This window comes from Nesoenas mayeri (assembly GCF_963082525.1).
Source record: "Nesoenas mayeri genome assembly, chromosome: 14".
NCBI classification, from domain to species: domain Eukaryota; kingdom Metazoa; phylum Chordata; class Aves; order Columbiformes; family Columbidae; genus Nesoenas; species Nesoenas mayeri.
Window position 1 is genome coordinate 11,080,575 of NC_137556.1, and position 17,762 is coordinate 11,098,336.

Sequence of the window (17,762 nt, forward strand, 5' to 3'; positions counted from 1 at the left end):
ACACAAGGCATACAGGTAAACAAAAAATAAAACAAAAAAATCCTTTTAAATAGACAACTTAGTATAATTTTAAAAGTAGCAAGACACTGGATAGAGAAGCCCTTCTTCACCTAGCATAAAATATGGATTTTTAGTTAGCAATAATGTTGCTCCCAAATTATACAGAAGGCTTCCAGAATTAAGAAAGTTTGGTTTTGTACAGTTACTCTATTAAACAACCAACATCATGTGGATTTCATTTATAATTTTTGTGTGTGCCACACTCTGTGAGCCCCTTCAATAAATGCATTATTTCCTTTTTTCTCTGTGTTCAGTCCTACAGGATCACAGAAACTAAAACAAGTGCTGAGCTTCTCCAATATAATTGAATAAACTGGACGGCGAGGACTCGCTGAAGTGGCCAGACAACAACTCTTCCAATACTGCGAACCCGTATTATTAAGAAGTCCCAAAATGAAAAGGTATTTTTAAGACTGAAGTAAAAGAAACACTCAGTGAAAGATGAAGTTAGTTTTCAGTTAGAATTGTGGAAGAAAAATAAGAAGTGAGCATAAATGCATTATTTGTTAGCACAAAGGCAAAACAACCAACTGCTAGTGGAATCTGAAACTGAGACCAGCTGCTTCCTTTGGTCACAGCAGTGGTGGTAACCAAAAACAAATTAAAGAAAAATAAAAATCAGAAAGCAAGGAAAGAGCTTCATATCACACAGCTTCCAGTTCAGTGCCACCAGCACCATCAGGATTTTGAGTGCAGACAACATTGTTTGTGCTTCTGATTTCTGATCTACAATAACATATACAAATGGGTTTTGATACGCTGCACATCAGCAGGTAAGGGCTCCCTGGCACTGCTCATGACTCGGCCCTGCTTTGACCTGCTTAAAGCCAAAAGTTTCTGTTGGCAGAGAGCAAATCCAACCTCCTCACATCCCCCTGAACGGGACAAACACTCGTAGGGAGCAATTCAGCATCTCTGTGGGTGCTGTGGGCTGTGCCCCGGCGTGGGAGCAGAGGGAGGACCAGGCCGCCAGCTCAGATGGAGATTGCTGCCCCGCAGACTTTTATTATTATTTGATTTTCAATATGTAACAAGAAGTCTGGAATAGCATACTAACTGACTAGTTTCTGACCAATAATGTTTCCATACAGCCAGCTTCACCCACAGCACTGGCTGCCACGTAAAAATCGAGGAGGTCTGTAAGACTGTCCCCAAATTCACCATGCAGCCCAGGCCAGCAACGGAGTATTTTCCAGCTCCAAATATCACGCTGTCTTACGCTTAAGATCTGAAGAAGAAAACAAAAGCGCCAAGGAACAACAGAAAGGACACTTCAGAACACTGAGATATGCTGCGATTCTGGGCCATTTTCTTAAATGATAAATGGGCCTATTATTAATTCAATAGATTGCTCAGGCTCCAAAAATATGAGCTACAATGTTCATTCACACGCTATCTGTTATCCTCATTAACTTAAGTTGACCACATTTTATGGCCTTTAAAATGGGTCAGTTCCCAGAGGATTTCCACTACAGAACTGATTTACATTCTAACAAGAAAGGATGGGGGGGAGGGCAAAACCCACAACTAAACAAAACAGCAGTAGAGAATGATGGTGTTCTTCAAATACACTGAAGTAGCTAATTCTTTTGCTTGAAGATAAAAATTCCTTATGTATCAAATCTTATTAGTATGTTGCAAATTAAAAGAGAAAATAAAATATAAATGAATAAGAATTAATCATGGAAATGAAACTCGAGTACACCTTGTGTCCGCACAGAACATTAGCAAGGTGCGTACCATCACATTGATGCTTTTTTCTCACCCATTTGAAGTCCTACCTAAAAAACTGACAGTTAACAGTATCTTTAGTTACATTTACCTGTAAAACGTGAACATAAAAATAATGAAGAAACAATTTTGTACTTTCAATTTTCTGATTTCCCTACAGAAAAAATATAGTGAAGTTCCAGAAAAGGATTTAAGGTACTTCCAGGTATCTCTATACTCTCTATATTCTCAGTGGGATTTAACTACAATTCCAGAAAGTTCAAGAGGTTTAAAACACAGAGGATGATAGTCCAGATTGTGCATTTGTCTGCAGGGACAAGCGGTTTCTGAGCAGGCTGTGACAGGGTGCTCCTCTGAAAAAAACTCACAGTTTTAGCTACTCAAGCTGCACATACACAAAACTCTATGGTTTCTTAACAAAATATTTTAATAAGATCATTTTCTCTCCAGTAGTACGTGCTACATGGAAGCTACTCTTTGATTTGCAGCTTCTTGTTGTTTTGGTCTGGGTTGTTTGTTTTTTGTTTTAATGGTGATAAGGCCAAATAAGGATGAATATGAGTTACGTAACCCATTTGCTAGTGAAACTGAGCCAAACAGCCCAAATTCTTCTTCTGTTACATCAACCTGAAGGATTACAGATTCGAGAGGTCTATATATGATTGGGTAAGTGAACATTTGTCATTCAGGAGCGTTGAGGTGTCTGGCCCAGCTCACCCAGGCCTGGCTCACCCCAGGCCGTGGACTCCAACATACTCCGCATGTCAAATCCTTGACAGTAGCAGTTAACAGGCAAAACTCTGAAGCAGCAAACCCAAGTGCCTGGGGCATACGCATGACATGGCTGCACATGTCGTCACCCAAGCAGTCCTGTGGCACCCCTCAAGGCATAAATCTCCCTCCCAAACCTCCAGCTTTGAGAAGAGACAGGATAACTGGGAATACACAAATGAACTATTTCACTCCAGAGGACTGACGAAGGCTTCTTGCACCATTACCTACGCTCACTTATGACACGTCAGACCGTAGCTTAAAACGTGCTGCAGCAAAGAGCAAAGATGCTGTCAAAGCCTATGAGCAGAACCAGACTGACACTGCACAGAAAGAACGGCACAAAGGACACCAAACGTACTCGGTACGGGACATCGCTGGCGATGTGTATTGCGAGAAACACACTTCTCATAGAAGCTGAACATTTACGGACTCAATAAGTAAGAGACATCCTCAAATATTAGTTTTATTTAGTGTTATTGTCTCTAGATATGAGGGAGCTAAATAAATAGCAGTTTAGAGATCTAAGCCTGCTTAATAGATATGTTTCTTCTCAGAATAACAAAAATTTTTAGTCCAGCTCTATTAGCAAGATCCCATAAGATCTAAATTGAAAGAGATCTTCCAGTGTCCCCAGCCACACTACTCAGGTACAATGCTGGTCTGCATGACAGAAAAGCAATCCTAATATTCCAGCTTCTGACAGTACACATATACCAACCCAGGAAGGACTGAGTTACAATCTATTGGCACATATGAACTCAGCAGTATCTGAAGAAGCAGAAGGAAACCTGGCCATGGAAAAATGACAACTAAGCTGAAAACTCTTATGTTCCTTCTCCTCTTACCTAAAAGCCTTCATGCTCTGTGGAACTGCAAAGGTGAGGACTAAGAAGGCCTTTCCTACCAGATCCAGAATGGCTGGCATGGCTGGTAAAAAGCAATGAAATGGAATGTGGGGGTGTACATAAAATATTTGAGATAGCAGTCTATCATTGCCTGACTCAGGAACGCTCAACTCAGCCATCATGGCAGGCTTTTGAAACTCAAGTAAGCATAATTTTAGAAAGAATGACCTAATCATCATCACCATTTACCCATCTAGATTAAATTTACATAGCTATTGCTGTACGATAGCAGCCATAGGTATAATTGAAATCAAGGCAATTTTGATGCAATTTTATAGAATACTTTACAATAAGCTTTCTGCTATAAAACAGAAAGAATTTGCTGAAATCAGCAATAGATTTAAATACATTTGAAAAAAAGTCTATCTTACCACAATCATTTCTGAAGGCTCCAATATGATACATTCGCATCCTCGTTTTCCTCCAGACTGTTTGCCAAAACTAGAGTGGGATGGGAAAAAAAGCAAATGAGAAAGAATGAGATGAACAGCCTATTTTACCTTTTCAGTAACAAAAATAATTGGCAATGGTGTATGTTACAATATCCTTAAAAACAAAAGAGGACAAAGAAAAATTGATGAAAAATTCTACCCAGATAGCACCATTATTATAATATTTTATTTACTCAGCACCTCTCATCGTTCCCTGCTATGTAAAGCCTTAATATAAAGAATATTCTTTTGTAAAATCATTATTACTTGCGGATACTCAAAACCACTCAAAATGCATTGCAGTGTTGACAAGAAAACATTGGTAAATTTTAATTACGCATTAAACAGGCTTTGTAGAAACAAATATACATAAATTCCAAGAACTCCAAAGTACTTCTTTGCAGGCGGTATTTGTAATGACAGGTCGCTCAACTCCATGTCACTCCTTCATTCTCCCAGCAAACGGGAGGACAGTTCTGTAAAACCAAGCCTTAACTTGGGGCCTCTGTCTTTACACTGATTCTTGTACCACCACAAGGAGCACATCATGGGCATGATGGGCAGTGTAATATAGGAGAAGAGGCTAAAAGCACAGTGGTTCAGCTGACTGACTCTAAAAGGTGATATCTTCAGGACATCTAAGGACAGAGGTGACTTTAGGGAAATCAACTCTGGAGAAGGTTCCACCCAAGCAGATCTGAGGGTGCTGGAACCACCAGCAAGAAGGAGCTCAGTGAGATACCTAGGCAGCAGCTGGTGATGTTACAGACCGATAACCTCTTTAATCACGTAATTTGTGACTGTAGGAACGCCTGCAATCAAAAAAATCTCTGGCTTTACAAAGTAACTTTGTCTTCACTACAGACCTGTTAGCCCAAGTTAGGTACACTTGACCCATCCCACCAACTGAGCTCAGACGACAGTGATCCCATACAGATCCTTAATTAGAAAATAACTACTTGATTAACGGCATCATGGTTGGATTAGCAGTCCGGTAGCTGTAGCTGCTGTGTTACAAACTCACTGTCAACAGCAATGACTTTCTGACACAGATCAGCAGGTGAAATAACTGCAGAATCGGTTAACTCAACGCAGAGATTAATGTGTAAATTAGAAGGAGACTAAGACAAGTGGGTCAGCTCTGTCTGTTTCACTAACCTTACGCTTGGAAGGTACATCTGAAACTCCAGCCACACAAAACATACTAGTTACATACACCATCATCTCTACAGCAAATATGCACTGAAACATGACCGCTATATATAAAAAACATAGAAGAGACTCATGCTTATAAACTTTTGTTGGATACATGCATTTTGGGAAAAGGAACTTATGCAACTGAACCATGAAGTTACTCAAGTGAAGCTTCAGATTATTCTAACAAAGAAATTATCAGTGTAATCTGCTAGGATAAAGTGTTACAGTTTATAGCAGCACAGTGGTTTAAACTGTCAAGTTTTGATTTTGCTAACGGTCTACTAAAAAAAGGAAAAAAACAATCTTTACATTCCATGGTTGCCATGGAGTCATAAATGACAACTGATATTTTGTCACCCCATGCTATAGCAGGCCAAGGAAGCTCAAGTTTCATGCTGAAAACTGGCATTTTCACACACCTATAGTGAGCAACTCATCACTAAAATTTCCACACCTCCTTTCATGTGTTTTCCACGCAGTAAGTGATCCAGGCATGACAGTCTGTGTGTTGGCAATGTATCTAAAAGAATGGCCAAACTACTTCCACCGTTACAACAAAGTTACCTCAATTCAGAAAACACAGAAAGGTCATTTTTCAAGTAAGCTCAATGTAAGCTCTAACTTGAAGGTGAACTGAAATTCCATGTTACGATTTCACCACAAACCAAAAACCAAGGCAAAGCCAACTTTGCCAGGGTATCATCTGCAATCGCAAAACCAAAACAAAGTTAAACAGTTCTAATTCTGTTTGATACAATAGAAAAATAAAGACAAGATTTTTTCCCCAAAATTTCTAAAGAATTATGTGCAACTAGAAGATGCAGTTTTTGCAGCTTTGTAAAGAGAAATAATCATTATTGGGTTTGTCACAAAGAGATTACTGCTATTGCTGTATCCCCGGTAGTTCGGAAAAGCTACAATTTTCTGCTGAAGGTTGCTCAAGCACAGTATTTTTACTGTATAACAACCATTTATCAAACTACTGGAGGTTGAGGGAGGGTTATTTTTCTTCTTGTTTTGTTTTACATAAACACATCCATGAAATTCAGCTACTGTCAAGCTCCCCCTCTGCTTATGTTGCAACATTTGCTAATTAACTAATGGCTGTAAATACTGCCAGGAAAAGAACACCGCGTGTAGCAAAGGTCAAGCTCTTGGCACTATCATTTCTGGTCCATCAAGCACTTTACAACAACCGAACGCTCAGAAAAGGATTATGTTCCAATGACAAAACTCACCCTTCTAATCCTAAAGAATAAGCTACTCATATTTACAAGTCAGTAGGTCAGGTTTAATTATTTCCTGGTGCGCATCATGAGATGCTTCATCAATTACACCACAACAGAGCTCCCTCAAAATGAGGAGGTGTCATATGTCTTTTCCCCAGCCATAACTACCATCACATTTGAAAAACAACAATTCTAAAGATTCTTCTTAATTAATATACCAAACATGTTTTAGAAACATGGATTTTTACTTTCTTAATGTCTTATTCCATATTTTTCTCAAGAATACAAATGTGTAGCTTCTCTATCATTTAAGAGGTTTTTCCAATATCAGTATATTTCATTAATCTGCCGGTTTTAATCAAGGCTTCGAAATAATGTTCATTCCTAATTGTCTTGTAAGATTACACAATGAAATGTTTAGAATAAACAGAAACGCAGCCCTGAAACGATTCACCAGGACAGACTCTTCTGTTGTAACATCCACCAACATTAGTAACAGGCAAGATGAAAACATCATTAGCAAATACATAAGCAAAGACGTACACCTGTGTGTCTAACTTACAGAAGGTGCTAATGTATGACGTTTGCCATAATTATATATATATATATTTTAAAACTAAAGACCTTTAATCAACATTAAATTCCAAATATTTGTTTTATTGGTTTACTGTCACCAAATTAGTGTCTTAACTAGTTCAGGCAAATACGTTAGCAAAAATTATAAATAGCCAGAAGCGGAGTGTGCGCACATCCAAGGGAAATAAACAGAGAGAGGAGACCTGGGGAGGAGCAAACAGCAGCATCTGGAGTCACCCACATCTGCTTGGAAGTGATGCTTCAAGTCTTTGTAAAGATTTTAGCTAATCAACAGTTTCTCACTTATTTTAAAAAAGAAATAATTTCAAGCATTAATTAATAACAAGCATTGTGACAGTAAAAGAAAATAATTATTAGGTTCTGGAGTCACCTAGTCATGTATTAAACCTGCCATGTTCCAGTTACTAAATATTTACATTAAAAAAAAAATAACAGTACAGTACTTACAAAGGTATGAAAACTCTCAAGACATTAACTGATTTCAGTATCAAAACATAAGGGAATGTTTGGAAATGGAAAAGGTTAAGTTGAACAAAGCTCTGGAAATGGAGGAGACGTAATCCTGTTTGGAGAGACAAGAGCAAGCTTTCGTGCAGAGCATTCTTCCAAAGGAGAAGGAACATTTCTGTGCCAACAAACTATCCAGATAAGCCTTAAATTTAACATCATTATTCCATAGCTTCCCACTTTTGGAAGCCCAGAAAAGTCAATACTGTAAACTATATTGCACTTTTTTATTTATAATTTTATTGTATGCTCCTGTCACTTAATATTCATCTATTACATCTGTATCACTAATTTTCAGAGAGTCACTCACTGGCTTTTGCTCTGGTGTGGGGACTGGATGAGATGATCTTTCGAGGTCTCTTCCAAGCCCTAACACTCAGTGATTCTGTGGCTTGCAACACCGTCACGAGAAAAAGAAAGTTGTCCACATACCAAAGGCAGCTTTGTTTATCCCTGATTGATGGATGCCTCATTTGCAAAAAGCTTGTTTTCCTCCTGATTCACTGCTATTCATAATTAAAAATACTTCAGCAATTGCATCATGTGAGAAAGGATCGTAAGTTAAACTGGCATGGTATCATATACGATCACAACAATCAATGGAAGGTCAGAACTGCAAATAACGCGGTTCTCTGGATCAGCTGGTTGTCAGTTCATCTGTCCCTTTTCCACTGCAGGATTTGCCACCATTTAAGAATACTTCAGTTTTCAAACTCATGCCCACTCCCCAAAATACTGCAAGGCATTAAAACTTCTTTAAGGCACTGGATCTGTTATAACAAACCTTACTTTTACAAAGCAAACTACTTAGAAAAGCTTCCAACATGAACATATTTCGAACACAATAAAGTAGTTGTTTAAATAGGATGTATACAAACACTTCCAACTTTCTAAACACATGTTTAAAAATGCTTAATATGCAGCTGTTAAGCAACCTGATTATTTGGTGCTGAAATACATCTGGAATTTCCAGACTGACAAATTTCAAGAACAGCCATCACATTTAACTTGAGCAATACGCTGAAGTTATTAATTACTGATGGTTTCTCATTATTCAATACTCAAAGTACATGCTTTAAAGGTAAAAACACAGCCTGTCCTGAACAGCTTTCAGCCTACAAACAGATGGAGACCAAGACTGAATTATTTGTTTGAACATTAATTAGCAGGCATTTTCAAATTCACAATACTCTACCACATCCTGAAACAGTATTTTCAGATATTTCACGCATCAAAGCTTTCAATGACGAGATGTCAGGCACTTTCCTTCTATATTTTCTAGGAACTACAAAATTATCCTGGCTGTATAAGTTGGTATCAATAATACACACAATTATCTGTGACTGTCGATCGAGCTGCCTACAATGATTCTCAGTGCTGTGTTACACACAGGACTCTGCTCGGACAACGATCAACCAGTTTATCTGTATCACAAAGGGTCTGCAATTTTCTGCAGATATTTTGCTCTTAGGAACATACTTGTGTCTCTAAGTGTCTGGCAGGCTGCTGTCAGGAACATAAAGATGAAAACAAATTGTACTTTTTGGCACTGCAAAGAGGATCCTGTGACCCCACACATCCCGTTACCTGGCTGGATTTCTCCAGCGTGAAAACATTTTGCATGCAAGTGCACACACAACTTGGCCTGGAAGAGACAATTTGCATTAAAAAAAAAAAAAGGCCATGTTGTTTGTTCATTTGTTTATCCAACAGATGAAAAATGTTTCTTTTTTCACAAGTCAGGGCTTACCCTTCATTTGAAAAGCATTTCATTTTTCCTCTTCTCAAACAGCACCTCTTGTGCAAAACAGCAAACACACAGACACCTACTGCAATGTTGCTGCTGCCCCAGATCCAAGATAGAATCCATTCAGTTACCACTGAATGTACTACATGACTATATTGTGAAAGGCTTGAAACAGATATTAGTATTATTAAGCCCCAATATAAACAGTCTAAAAATGTAATTTTATATTTAAATTCCTGAGAAGTAACCAAGAGGGGAAAATCAGCACAGCTGCCCAAGTCAGCAGTAACACAGCAATGTGATTGCAGACAGAGAAGGCAGAATTGACACTGGGAATTTCCTCACAGGAACAACTTGTTTTTCTGAGCTTCTGCATGGAGGTCTTAATTCCTCTAGATCTTTCTCAGATTGACCATTATCTGAAGAACTGGGGTCCTGGGGGGTCTCAGTTCCCCTTCTGGGGCACCCGGGACTGTCAGGACGGGACACCCGGAGCCCTTGAACCAATCTGCAGCGTTTCCCTTTGCGTTACGAACTGCCGAGCAGCCCCAAATGCATTTGGTTGGCAAAGCAGAGTAAGGAGCTGGGGAGAAACACATGAGTGCAGAACAAAAGCTACAGCAAATGCAGGTGGCAGGGTTTTCCAGATACCCTATGCTGTGCAAGTGCTGAGCATTTCAAAGTAACTTAATTATAAAAATATTAGAATATTTAAGTCCATCAGCAAATGGTTTAAAGGAAACCTGAAACCCCAGGATAGAGGGCTGAATGCAAAATACCGATTTCAATTAATGCTCAGTCATCAAAAACCATTTTGGCATTAGCTCTCGGTAACAACATTTAACAGGTTTATCTCTCGAGCTTGCTGAAGGTTTTAATTGGGAATGATTTTGGAGGCTGCATAACATGCTACTCAATTTGCAGGCTACAAACTCAAGATGTCCGTAATAATTACTTTATATTCTGGACAAAATGATACTGTGAGGCAGCCTGTATCTTACCTACCGCTTTCTGTGAAGCTCTGCAGCTATTCCAGGCCATGTGATTAGATAGTTTTAGTAAAAACATATTTTAGATATAAAAAAACTGCACATTACCCTTTGCTTCCAATTTCACATCCTTCAGACTTTTTTAGTTTAGCCAATAAAAAAATATATATATATTTATTTGGTGAGATCAGCATCCCTTGCACTTCATCAAACCTCTATAGTGCAGCTGTTGAAAGAAACTACAAACAGAACAAAAAGAAATTACTGGGGGGTGGGGAACTGTGGACAAGATTATTTGGTCGTTTAGTTGCAACAGGTCTAAATACAGTCTGTCTTCACTACATACTCTTTTGGCTTTCCTAGAGGATTGTTCCACACCAAACAAGACGCAGCACGTGCTCTTAGTTTGCAACACCTCCCCAGCCCTTACTCAAGGGAGCAGCTCTCGTATGGGAGCTGCACCTTGGAGACCAGGACACGCGGCTTCTCACCACGTTCCCTTTTTCCCAGAGTATTTTCATCACAGCACTAGCGCTGCCAGAAAAATTTCAATACGAACAACCATATCTGAATTAATTAGTTTTACAAAATACATTTATTGGGAGCATTCCCAAGTGGTATCACAGCGTTAGTTCAGTACCCGGCTGCCAGGCAAAGCTACAAGTTACAGCCACCACTTACAGAAATGCCCAGGGAAAACAGCACCTCATCTAGAGCCACAGATGCACTGAATAACCACTGCTCCTTAGCTAGATGAGAGTATAAAATCTATTTGGTCTTGAAAAGCATAGGGACATATGCCTGAAGCTGTCTTCTTGAAAAACAGTCTACAACAGCTAGTTGCAAAGAGCTCTGAGGTCTGAAGCAAACACACATTGACGGAGTATCGTCCCAAGACCTCTGCAATTTTTACAGCCACAGAAACAGCAAGAGGTTTCAATTACAATTCTTTCAAACAGCATCACAATTCAGAACTTTATTGGCAACTGCAAGTTTGTCAAAAATTATGTTTCCTGGATGCCAGCAGTGGACTGGTGAACACATATATATCTAAACCCTGGCAGCTGATGGAGAAAAAGAAATACTGCACACTGAAATGGCAGCGAGAAGGACAGAGACAAGAGGAAGAGCAGAGGCTCAAGAGCACTGGGACAGAGCTTAGACACAGCAAGTACACACCAAGTGGAAAGCAGTATGTAATAAAGCTAAATCTGGAAGGGAGGCTCTGCGGGAGAGAAACACCAGTATAGCTTTTACTGGCAGACGCTAGGAATGCAGGAGCTTGGAGCCGCTTGTTTACTTTCACAATGTTCAAGAGAGTTTGCAGAAAACAGCACCACAGGCTTGACAAGTCAAACTGATCTGGTTTTAGATGGTATATTAGAGGTATAAATATATTTGAAAACAAAGCTACATACATCAACATGTAAAGATTTTCAAAATACAAGGAATTCCAGCTGTGCAAATTGCAAGGCTTTAATCGTGCATCCTTATTGATCAACACTAATTGTCCTATAAAAGCACAAAATTTTCTGTGCTTCTGGGACTTCACATAGAATAGATTGAAAAACTATTAACAGTCACAGTACGTTTCAAAATACATTAAGATAGTGTTATTCACAAATATTAACACAAAACAAGCTAAAATCATTTTAACCCAATTCACTAGAATTCCTCTTTCATTATGACAATTTTCTTGATCCAAGCATTTGCACCTTCTCGTTTTACCCAAGAAGAGAAAGAGAAATGGCTTGAGTCATTGACATGTCTACAACTCTCATGAAAATATACCACAATATGACCACGAGTCCATTTTGGATAAACTTAAGTGTTTTTAGCAACGTAATTCACTACCTGAATAGGACAATGATACCAATTTTCTCCACTCGTGAGATTTTGAAGGGCTGTTAAATTTCTTGGAAGGGCTCGGAAAAGAGAAGTGTTTGTTTTTAATAAGATTACATCTTGAATGTTTCAAGACTTTGTTTTTTTCCCTTGGAGGTTCAATTCTCACAGCTGTAGGAGGCTGTCATCCACATAATTGGCTTCAAAAGTTCCTCCAGGCCCTTGATGTATTTCCTATGGCTAATCTTGCTGTGAGTAATCTCCTTCAAATATCCTGTTCACACGAATTATCTTGATTAACAAGCAAGGTTAACATAAAAACTCTTTAACTTGCTGACATGATTTTCCTTCCACAAAATCTATCAATCCTATTCTGTTGTTCCAGCCATTACTTTCATGTTAGTAGCAAATTCTTCTCCTACAATGCCAGGTCTATGGACAAATCCATTCTTCCAGACAACAGGGTAATCAAGGTTATGCCATCTTTGTACCCGATATTACTGCCTGATTGATCTGCTTCTTACCTTAAAAATCTTATGGGGCTTTTCTTATCAAGATCATCAGTGTCAGAATATTGAATAGGTCTATCGTAACTGGATGCAAGTTTGACTCCTCCAATTTTAAAGCCAATTTCTGAACTACTCCTTGCATATAAATCCATCCAAGTCGAATAAAGAGCCCTTCTCGAGCACAGTGAGCCACAGATGACACCCTTACTCGTTCAAATACTCACAGAAAGTTAATAAAGCAGGAACTGCCCACCTTCTTGTGCTTCCATAGGGCTATGCCTTTCAGGTTTTAAACTAGGAATATTTTATTCAAAAAGATCTGCAGAAGAAAAGCAAGGTTTCCCTAAAGCTCTGTTGACTCTGAAATTATCAAATGGTAGATAGGAAATGAAATGAGGCATGCAAAAGGAGAGTGTAACCAACATCTTGACCAGGGTAAGTTCATGGTTGTCTGCTGAAGTTGCTGAAGTCTCCTTCTATCTATCAAGGTCATCATGCAGTAGATGACAAAAAAGACAACTATTGTGAGGAGGTACCAGGAAACAGTAAATCACCATCACCTTCCAGTCGTAGTTATGGAGACTGAACGTATCTTACTAACAACCAACTGTAACAGCAGTTTCTCATTCAATTATTTAACAAAAGTTGCTAGGCAGTTACTTTATAACACAATCTCAAATTTTGAGGAATGATTGCCAAATAGATTAAAAACAACAACTTTACAAGAAAAGGAGGTCCTAAAAACCCTCCTATTGCCCAGGAAACCAGTTTCCTCTAACTGAAAAACACCAATATCCTGTTTCTCTACGAAAAACTGTTCCAGTATTCCTGGCAAAAGAACCCTAAAATGTACAAAAGTTCTTTAAAGGGTTTGTCAAATGCTCTACAGGACAAATATAAACATTGAAATTACCACATGAACATTACAAAAAGATAACTCGGGAGTGGGAGGCGTTATACACAAGGATTGAGTTTCAAACTAGAATCCACTGGCTGACCATTATCTGTTCTACAGATAACAGCTTCTGTCTACCCGGTTCTTCCAAAATTACCATTATTCAAACTCAGCTCTTGACCTTTCCAAAGCACTAGGAGGTCTCCAGATTAAAGCCTAAATTCTCATCCCTGGGAGTCACCACCTTCCTCTCATTAAGGATTCCATTTCATCCTCATTTATTTTCCACCTGGACACCTCAAAGCCACCACCAGTCTCGGGCATCATTTTTGTGCGGATGACACCTGTCTCTAACCTCACTCACCTCTCACATGTGCTGCATTAATATCATATTAAATTAATCAAAGAGGTAAGTTTTATCTGATGCCAGTGTCTGAGCGGCAATAAACCTACGAAAACCCCTAACAGGCTGGAAGGATATCTCCATTCCCTTCAGCATCTCAGAACACTGCATGTGTGGTTTTCTCTTAATTCTCTATGCTTGCCCACCACTTTCCTGTTGTGGAGATAAACAAGCACAGACAAATCAATATCCCAAATAACATACATAAAGTTTATTTCACTAATACCATACAGGTATAGGATTATATGCTCATTAGGCACAGAGAGCATGGCATTGAGCTCTTCATCAAAGATGAATTCTTTGAATGGACAAATGTCCTCCATATCCTCTTTTAAACTCATACAACTTTTTTCCTATTACAGTAAATAATATTTCCTAAGGTTGTCAGGCATTATTTTCAAAAAATCAAAGCATGGGGCATCACTAAACTGCAGCAAGAGATACTGTGGGTCACCTCCACTGTTACAACTTAAATGAAAGTAAAAAACAAACAACTTATTTTTGTTTCCTATCAAAAAGAACAGCTCTGTAACACCCAAGGCAATAAGAATGAAGGCAATGTTGCATTTCCTTACAGATTTGTATTTAAGCATCTTTTCAGAATGAATCACATAATCAGGAATGTGGTTGGGGACAAGGAATAAAGCAGAAGATTAAATATTGCTTTAAATGTAATTTAAATGGTGCTAATTATTGTTATGAAAGAATAGTACTAGATTATTTATGGTACCGTTTCATATGAAAATAATCCGTAAATGATTGGTGACTGTGCAGCTCCTTCAACTAAAAATGTTATATGAGGTATTCAGACCAGGGAAAGTAGTTTAATTTTATCCCACTGTTTTAGGGCACTTAAAACTAGCAACAACAGATCTGGTTTGCCTTTGAAAAGAAAAAAAAAAAAAAAAAGGCACAAAAAAACCTTAACGATGCACTTAACTAAGTTATTCCTGAAGTTTAGCAAAACAATTTTATCCAGGTTTTATGCAAATATCAACTTGCCACGTTCTCACTTCTGGCACTGCTGAACTCCAGTCACTCAAACAGCTGACCAAGAACAGAACTGATTCAGTCCTACATGTTCTTGTTGGTACCTACCATGAAATTTGAGTACATGGGAATGTACATGAGTTGGAGTTCACACTTCTAAGTCTACCAACTCCTGGCCAACTCGTGCTGAGTAAAGCACCACTGATTAACCCGAGTTTCACAGACACCTCAGCATAGGCGCATTTGCAAAGAAAACAGAGATTTGCAGCAGGTTGGTCTCCACTCGTTATCAATTTGATGGGGTTGTGTTTTGGCTGGAGCAGGCGAGGGGACCACGCTGCAACCACAGGAGCAGCTGTCACCATGAGGGTCACCAGTGTCCAGCATAGAGCCATCCCACGGGGAAAAACCTTCACGTCATTTGATAACACAGACAACTGCACTTCCAATAATCTCATCAAAAACTATCCAAACTGCGTACCAAGACCAACCTACATTATTATTTATTTTTTTTCTAAACCACTCCTGCCTAGCCCAGGAGTGCAGCTTGAATACAAATAAGCAAAGTGGCAGCTTCAAGATACAGTGAAGTAAAACTTCTGAGTGATACAGGAGGTCAAGCAGAGTCCGACAGCACAGCAAGGTCCAGCTCAAATCAAACATTGTGCTTCACCGAAAGCCCATCGCGGCGTTCACTGGGCTTCAGCTCTGAGGTGCAGTCGGACTCCTGCCATGTACTGTGGTGCTGCTGGGCTCTGCTCTCTTGCTGCACATAAAAACCATATCTGCCATGAAACACAGGCGCCAAGCAAACGGTAGAAGCTGTGATCTGCAATCACGTTGCCTCAGACAGGGAACTCTATACTAAAGAGTTCCACGACTGGAATTATGCAGAGAGCCCCCAAGCTAACAAGCTAACTACAATTTCTCTTATAAATGTAAAAAGCCAAATGAGATTTAAAGCCCATGAAGTGAGGTGTTTCACACAGAAATTTCACGGTGCAGAAAGAGCGAATGCGAATTTAAATCAAATTAGCAGAACATTTCTTCCACTATCAAACTTTAGAAGAACAAAATATCAAAAAAAAAAGTTGTGAAAAATGTACAGTAACATCAACATATAAGAAAGCATTCATTTAAAAAAAGAGATCTTGCCCTGCCTTAAACAATAACATATAAAAACTTTACATACCTGCAAGGTGGTAAAAACATGGAATCCTTCATGAGAACAGATCCAGAAAGCAGTATATACCAGCATCTTGCAATAGTTTCTGAGCTGTAAGAACGGAAATCATTAACATCTACTTTCTTCTTGGAGCGACTCAGTAATGTATTATCCAAAATGTTATTGTAGTATAATAATGATCTACCTTCTACCAATTTCATATGTGGACTGGAATCCCAAGAACTTTCATTGAATGCTACCAATCATTAATGTTTTTGAAAATGTCTACATCCAAAATGTTTCTTATACCTTATGATTTGACATCTTATTAAAACCAAATCATTAATTTTCAGTAAAAAAAAATTCACTCCCATTAAAGTGCACATAAAACTACTAATACAGGAAAATACTACTCCATGCTAAACTGATCAGCAGTTCTACACAGACAGTAATACTACACAGACCTATCAAGTGTTAAGGATAAAATACGAGACTCCTATAGGTGACTCCTGCTGTGCATTCCTCCCTCTGTGCACGTGCGGTATCATCTCCCGTTGTGCCACTCAACTGCAAGTGGACAGATAGGGGACATTCCCACCCCAGCCCAGAGCGGTGGGTCCGCACAGAACAGCCCGTGTTTTACACGGCAGATTTTTGCCACTTCCCTGAGCGCTGCATTGACACCTCTTGGCCACAGCACAGCAGCCCCGTCCTCCCCAGCACACAACCCCACGGACACACCGCGACCCGTCACCCAAACAGGTGGCATCTCATCTAGACCCAGGCGTGCTGGAAGACATGTCTTACACAGAGAGCTGGGATTAGCTGTGAGAAGATAAATGCACCATAAGAAATGCTAAAATATGAGAAAATATATTTGCCTCCCAGCAGGGACCTAAAGGGAAGTCTATGCTGAAGTACTAATTCTAGTAATTGAAAGAAGAGATAACATTTGAGCTCTGTCCCTCCTCCCATCCAGGACACTCCTCCCAACAGCGCGGTCAGAGCCAGCTCCAGGGGAAGAGTGCCACCTACTGAGATGTCACCACAGCTCTCAGCATCCGCCGAGGTGACACTACCTGCTTTTCATTGATCTTCCTGTGCACAGACACACCTCTGTTGTCCATGGGAGCCGTGCTGATAATTCATGGGCGCCTCTCAAGTGCCAAGGCTGTGACAACCACCCCCATCAAAGCTTCTAACCAGTCTGGCCTAGCTTAAATGTTGTGAAGTCTTATTTTTACAGCTACTGAAAAAGCAAGCGATATATGACAGCATGCAAACCAATGCTTTTGTTTACACTTGTACTGAAGAAGTCCAACAAGCAATATGTACTTACCAAAAGAGAACTTGGTTGCCCTTGTACCTCTCATAGCGGGCACTTGATGACATTATTCTGAGGGAGAAGGAGAAGTTTAATTTCAATTTTAATCCCCAAAGACCATAAGTCACTAATCACCACATTTCAGTAGAATTGCTTTAAGGCTCTAAGACCTCAAATTCAACTATTTTTTTGTTCTAGACAAAGGATGTGCTTAACCATAAAAATGCAAATTATTACGGTGTTCTTCATTATCCAAATAGATAACATACAGCATGTTCTCTAAGTGTTTAAATCACTCCCACACATTGGAATTACCCATAGCAACAGAATTCAAGGAACTAAAATACTTCCAACGCACTTTTTGTGCTTTGTTTGCCTTCCATTTTATGTATTCTGAGATCATCTGAATGTCTGAAGCATTAAAAAGCTTTTGTAATCTAGAGTTAGCATAGGGCACTGTCTGC

At 39.2% G+C, this 17,762-nt stretch overlaps 1 protein-coding gene across 2 annotated transcripts in view; it reads right to left on the bottom strand.

The window, feature by feature from the left end:
• The window catches only part of RAPGEF6 (Rap guanine nucleotide exchange factor 6), a 118,382-nt gene that overhangs the window by 76,403 nt on the left and 24,217 nt on the right, over positions 1-17,762 (bottom strand). For both annotated transcript variants that reach the window (XM_080353038.1, XM_080353037.1), the window contains exons 3-5: positions 17,314-17,370; positions 16,002-16,085; positions 3,842-3,911 (exon numbers count right to left, since the gene is read on the bottom strand). In XM_080353038.1, the coding sequence (XP_080209164.1) occupies positions 3,842-3,911; positions 16,002-16,085; positions 17,314-17,370 (211 nt within the window). The remainder of the gene's footprint in view (positions 1-3,841; positions 3,912-16,001; positions 16,086-17,313; positions 17,371-17,762) is intronic.